Source organism: Trichoderma aggressivum (assembly GCF_033847375.1).
Source record: "Trichoderma aggressivum f. europaeum strain CBS 100526 chromosome Unknown scaffold_083, whole genome shotgun sequence".
NCBI classification, from domain to species: Eukaryota; Fungi; Ascomycota; class Sordariomycetes; order Hypocreales; family Hypocreaceae; genus Trichoderma; species Trichoderma aggressivum.
In genome coordinates, this window is record NW_026946449.1 from 3,977 (window position 1) to 10,724 (window position 6,748).

General features: G+C 48.9%; 1 protein-coding gene across 1 annotated transcript; it reads left to right on the plus strand.

The window, feature by feature from the left end:
• On the plus strand, positions 1–1,644 carry Triagg1_10723 (uncharacterized protein; the record flags this gene model as incomplete). Its single annotated transcript, XM_062894826.1, has 4 exons — positions 1–579; positions 870–1,050; positions 1,214–1,549; positions 1,616–1,644. 4 exons carry the CDS (start codon positions 1–3, stop codon positions 1,642–1,644), a joined length of 1,125 nt encoding a protein of 374 aa, XP_062750306.1.
• Between the last annotated feature and the right edge of the window lie 5,104 nt (positions 1,645–6,748).

Genomic DNA, 6,748 nt, shown 5'->3' on the forward strand with positions numbered 1-6,748 from the left:
ATGGACCGCGGTGCCACCCAGTTCTCGCAGTCAGGTTTGCCCTCGCCCTACTCCAGCAGCTTCGGCGACCATCATTCTGAAGGCTCGTCGGCAGAACACGCGTCTGCTGCTCAGTACCCCGGGAAACAAGACTATCCCACCTCTGTGACTCCCACCTCGGAGTACAGCGTCTATCCTCCCTCGGCGCGATCAGGGTCTTTCTCGGCGGATCATATCCAGCGTTCATACCATCCTTCCAGCAGCGCGAGCAGCGGAGGTATGGCGCAACAACAGAACAGTCCGTCTATGCCCCAGCACAATGGGCCTAGCCATCAAGCCCACCCCGTCAATTCTGACAACGATGTGCCTATAGATCCGTCTATTGCGGCTCCGAGTCCAACCTACCCTTATGGGCAGCACTCGCCGTATGCGCCGAATCCAGACATGTCTCATGGCTACTCCCATCAGAGCGGAGGCATGTATGCGCAGCCCCGACCCGACTGGGCCGGGTACAGCCAGCATGGAGCTCCTCCTTTGACTCCCGGCCACCCCGTCTACGCCCAATCCCCAGCCTCTGCTCCCCAGCAGAGACCTAGCCAGGTACGTGCGCAAATGTAGTGCTTGGAAGTGCTTCAAGTGGGACGAGAGAGTGGGAGAGAAAAAGTGAAAATTGGGCGGGAAAAAGTGGTTGTTTTCGTCGAGAGGGGAGAGTCAACTACCCAATCTTGGCGCGCATCTGCAATTGAGTGGGCGCGTGCGCGGGAGAGAGAAGATGAATCATGCTACTCGAGACGGAGACAATCTTGGTCCGCCCGAGATTCCTCCACGTTCAACTGGCCTTGTTACTAGCACAAAAGTACGCATACTAACCTGAATTCTACTCCAAACAGGTCTACTCTTTCGTTCCCATCCCCGGCGCTCAGCAGCACAAACGCCCCCGCAGACGCTACGAGGAAATCGAGCGCATGTACAAGTGCGGCTGGAATGGATGCGAGAAGGCCTACGGCACTCTGAACCATCTCAACGCGCACGTCACCATGCAGTCTCACGGCCAAAAGCGAACTCCCGAAGGTAGGTTGCGACTTTCGCCTCTTTTACGCCTCTGTTCCCCCCCTAGTTTAAACTGCCCAACTTGAAGGCTCAGCCACGTGGCCCGCCTGAAAACTGACACCAACGGATTGTTTGCGTCATATGCCCCTGGGAATATACACGGCTAACAGATGATGCAATCCAGAGTTCAAGGAGATCCGCAAAGAGTGGAAGCAGAGGAAGAAGGAGGAGGAGGCCCAGCGCAAGGCTGAGGAGGAGCGACAGAGGGCAGCGGCAGTGAATGTCGCGCAAAACGGTGGCGGTGATCCCCAGGCTCCCGACGGCGCGTCTTCCTCTGGATATCCCACGAGACCTGTCCAGCTTCCTCCGATAGGATACCAGCCCAACCAGTATCCTGCTCCCCCTTCCGGCAACGTTGGACAGCAGCCCATGCCGGAATACGGAGCCAGCCACATGTACTCCAACTACCAGCCTCACTCTCCCTATGCTCAGCCCAGCCAGCAGAACATGTATAGCCAATGTACGTCGTCGACCGGAGTTGCAACATGATTTGAAAAAACCCCCCCTCATGCTAATTATCACGCAGCAAATGGAGCGCCTCCCCCTAGCCACTAGGCTAATAGCTTGATGAGCTGTGGGTGCCACCATTGATCTGGGCATATATGACTTTTTGCTGGTCGCAGATACCCCCTCCCCTCTTCTCGCGTTGGACATAATGATTTTCTTTTTTCTTTTTCACCCCGGCGGCAGGATGAAAAGAGGTCGAGTTGCAAAAAAAAAAAAAAAAAACTTGGCCTCTGGAGGAAATAATATCTCTGTGGGATGTTGCCCGGATGTCAGGGTATACCTCTCGGGGTTTGGGTACTTTTGCCGGCCAGCATCTTAATTAAGGCGGCACCCGTGTTTGATTTTTGCAGCAGTTTGAGGTGGTTTTCTTTTTCTCTTTCATGTCCCTTTTCTACCCATGTTCGAACAAATTTCCTTTTTTGTGTGTTTTCAATATTTTCTTCGGCTCTTTCGCACTCCCGCATTTGGGAGGGCATTGGTCTACGGTTACTGGGGGGGTTGCATTGGCAGAGGCACTCCGGGGATGGTCGGCTCTTTCATGGCGTGATGCAATTTTCAGGGGCGGTTCGGCGCAGAGGATACGGAGTACTGAAACCACGGCGGGTGAAGCACCAGGGGTTTCCCGGTGGCTGGTCTGAGGAAAAGAAGCTGCTTCTGTATCGCCGCAAGGCGAAAAAACAAAACGCGATACGACTTTTGACAAAGTGAAGGGAACGCTCAGAGCGCTGGAAATGGGATGCGTAAAGACGGACTGGCTGGACTCTTGGGCCCCTGCGGCAGACTTTTTCCTTTTCAAGGAAAGCAAAGCAAGCAACCCAGGGGGTGGAGGACTTTGGAAACATTTGGAAGGAAAATGAAGGAGAAAAAAAAAAGGAACCCGGAAAGAATGGAACTTATTTTACGCCCTTTTCGTAAAGACATTGCGGCGAAGAACGATTTGTGTAACGCTTTTTTTGTAACGTCTTTTTTTTTCTTTTTCTTTACTCTTTTTTTTCTTCTTTGTTGAGAGAGAGAGAAGTGTATACGATAGCAGCAACCACCTAAACAGTCATTACTGGTTATACTATGTGTGTCGAGAGTTGGAGATTACGATGCGATGCTTGCTATATACGTATATATAGGTATCATATCATATGTATTCCTGCGTGTATAAGCAAGATGCGATTGATGCATGCAACACCAAGACGACGACATATCCAAGCAACCCTCCATCCACCATGATGGGCGCCTCCTGGACCCTACGCACGTTGCAAGCCTTGTTTAGTCTCGCATCAAGCAATCGACACTAAACCAGCGTGCCATGCGGTTGGGACCGGGGCGCCAAGCAGCAACCCAAAAGCTAGTGTCGAATTTTAGAAGAAAAGAATTAAAGAGACCCCGTCAGGCTGGGCTGGGCTGGGCTTGGGTGTGTGACAGAACACGGTGCGGGTGTGATGGTTACACAAAGAAAGACATGGGTTGGGATTTTATGTATTTATTTTTATATATAGTAGGTATTTTTTAAAGCTTGGTGGTGGGATGTCGTGGCGGTACTAGGTTAGTTAGGTGCCTTTTTTTTTTTTTTTTTGTGCTGCGTGGGATTTTATGTGTGTGGATTGGATTGGGACTTTGAGAGGTTTAGGCGATTTTGTTATTTATTTTATTTATTTGTATTTTATGGTTGGTTTGTTTTGTGTTGCATTGATGATGTTTTGGGAGGGTTTATGATGCTCGACGAGGCTGTGACGTGACCGTGGGGTGGGAGGGGGGCAAACGCTGCGTGAAAGAGGGTGAAGAAGAAAGAGAAAGGAGGAGAGGGGAATAAAAATAGAAAAGCCACGCGAGAGTGAGGTAGGTATCAAGTTTTTTGTTTTGATGGTAGTATCTTTTTGTGTTACGATCGGGATGCTGCATGTGCTTGGGGATTCTAATTATATATACGAGTATAGAGGTGACCTCTTTTTTTTTTTTTTTTTTACGTTCCAGGGAGGGGGGGAAGAGCGCTAGAATATTCGATGCTGGCTTCTTTTTTTGGCTGCGGATTTGGTGGAACGCGAGATGTGATATGGGCAGCTGATGTAGATGCCAGACATGTTTTTTGCAGGAATGAGACAGAATACCAACAGTGCAAATGATGTTGAAAAAAAAAAAAAAAAGAATATGCGCAAGCGGGAATATTAGATAGTATGTATAGTAGTAAAAAGACAAAAAAAGAGTTGACATGGGGCTTCTGGAAAAAGTCTTGGCGAGATCTACCGCGGGAAGGGCTTGCGGGACGACGCGAAGATGGAGAACCTCTTTTCGATCCGCTTCCACCAAAGGGGGCGTGTGCAGACCAAGAGAGAGAGAGAGAGAGAGAGAAAGGGGGGAAATGTAAGGCCCTGTTTTTAACGTTTTGCTCGGGGGGGCCGCATAAGTTCGATTTTTTTATTTGGTTTGGACTCGATGGACGAATGTATTTATTTTAGTGTTTTTTTTTTCTTGGTCTAAATTGGTTCCCTGCGACGAAGGGTGTGTGTGGGCGGGAGGATCGGTTGAAGGGCCCGGCTTTGTTTGGTGAGATGGATAGTGGCACTAATAAAGATGGAGGTTTTCTTCTTCTTTTTCATGTGTTGTGTTTTGTAGGAGATGGGGTTTGTAGCTGAGTACGGTGGGATGAAGTAATGAGGCTGGGGGGGTTTTTCGTTCTTGTATGAATGAGGTGGGTTTTGGTGAGATTGGCGTTGAAGAGCGCTTATGGCTTGGCTTGTACTTGCGTGGATGTATGTATGTAATAAAAAGATGACTATACGGCCAATATCTTGACGATGTAGATGTAGCAGTAAGATCGTCGAGGATAACTCACTAGCAGAAACAAGCAACGTGGCCGTTGGTCAAGACGACTTATAACAAGGCTGGACCCGCGGTTTTAGAGGGATGGGTTTGGACAGCTTTGTTGGATCGCCCGGGTTGGGTTGCCTGGGTTGCTTTTAGTGGGTGTGTGATTTCGGAAACTGAAAGACAACTAGACAGATGGATGGGTTCCAGAAGAGTGCTTGGAACCGGAGGGAGGGGCGAATTGTGATGATGAGAAGGGCGATGATGTAAACTGCTAGGATGCTGTTTGTAAGCCGTAAGTTGGAGTATAAGCCTCTTCATGGAGGATTGATCTCGGCTTGATAATGAGATGATGCTCATGATGAACAGAACAACTGAGCTCTTTTTCTACAGACCAGGTGCGCGGATATCCAATATGAATCCAAGTCTTTTCCTCGAGTAATGGTGGCATCGCAGCTAAACCCCAAGACGCACACACCCTCCCTCCCCTCGATAGCCTCACCTCACCAACAAAGACCCTAGCATTAGCACAAACCCACCCACGCCTACATCCCAGCCAAGGGGCCAAAAAGAGAGAAAGAAAAAAAAAACAAGAAAATGGACGTCAATGTGACAGCGGGTTCGGCACGCGGGAACACACCAGCACAAAACCGCCCCCCCCCTTGCCAGGAAAGACTAAAGTATTATAGCAGAGATTTCGCCTTGCGCTTTTCTCTCATCGATCTACTTTTTCTTTTTTTTCTTCTTTTCTTCTGCGCACCCCTTGCTTAGCGCCTTGCACTGTGTTGCTGTGAAGGACCAGGGCGTGAGTTTTTTGTTGTTTTTTTAGTGCCATGGTTTTTTGGGGGGCGATCTGGGGAAACGTGGTGGTTATACGGAGGATATTGGGATTAATGTCATGCTGCGGAGCGGTTGGGCTTGGTAGGGCTGTGATGGAAAGGATGAGCACGCGATGTCTTTGATGTGTTGGATATGATGGTAAAAAGCGGTATAGATGTAAATCCACGGCACTTTTTTGATTTTCATATCAAGTTTCCAGCTCGATTCGCTGCGAGCCCAAACCATCCCGAGACTGCCGCCCGTCCTCTTAACCAAACGGGACATGAATCGCTGAGCCGGCACCGAAAACCCCGTAAGCACAGCCCGAGCCAAACCGCGAAGATGCTGACATGGTGTGCGAGGATGCTAGTCTTTGGGGGTTTGGGGTTGCCGGTCTTGGTGAACCGCCAGACTTGGGTTGTTGCTTTTCGAGTAGATGTTTCTTTGGTAGGTGAGAAGAAGGAGGATATTTGGTTTATTTTTCTTATTATATTGGTGGATTCGAATATACATCTTTTGATATTGTTGTAAGTGAAGAAACAGGGAGAGCCATCGGATAACCAATGTCTAGTGGCAGATGAATAGTGCCTGTCGTGAAGCTACTCCAAGCCGCATCACGTACATATCCCAATACATGCGCATGTACAGCTACACTCACGTCAACTCCCAAAAGACCCATCAACCTCACCATCTACCCCTGTCCCAAGGCCAACGTACTAACACATCCCATCTTCTACTCTTCCAAAACCCAAAAAAAAACGTGCAAAACAGATGGCCTAGCCAAAAGGCTAAAGTTAGTCCTATTTAGCTGGTCTTTGGACGGACACCCCCCAACACTAACGATGAAGGTCTTGGGAGGTTTCTTTTTTTTGTGGGATAAAACACCAACCGTCTGGCGTGCTAAAGGCGCGTAGTGCGAGCTTGGCTCCAGGACCTGGGTTGAAACTAAGGTAGTGGCAAGTGACAGACTTATTTGTTTGACGGAGCGGCAGCTAAAAAGAGCTGGACTAGCAGTTGACGGGCTTGGTTTGATGTCCTGTCGTCTGTGTCTTTGGTGTTGTTGGTGTTATCTCACCTCACACCCTCGGAAGCTGTTGGCTATTTAGCGCCTTTGTCTTGTTTGAACAGGTAGATGGAGGTATGGAGATGCTACACATGACGTATATCAGCGTCTTCAGACATCATTTCGCCTTGCGATGAATTAATCAGTTGGTTCTTCCTTCGCATCTTATCTGTGTCCTATTGTTAGAAACAATAAACTTCCAAGTTCCCTGAATTTGCTCCTAAATGACGTTGTGCTTGGCCTTGTGCCTTCTAGATAGCGAAAGCGGGTATAGAGCGGATAACGCCACCAAACAATTTGCTCGTCCGCCTCACTTTCCATCACCGCAGTCCAAAGCTTCAACATTTTCCCTCTCATCTCATTCACATCAAATACCTCATCATACCGGTATCTGCATATCTTGATAAAGTCGCATGATCAAGTTTTGTTTACGATGACACTTTGAGGGGACACGCACATCAACGTCTTTGCCCC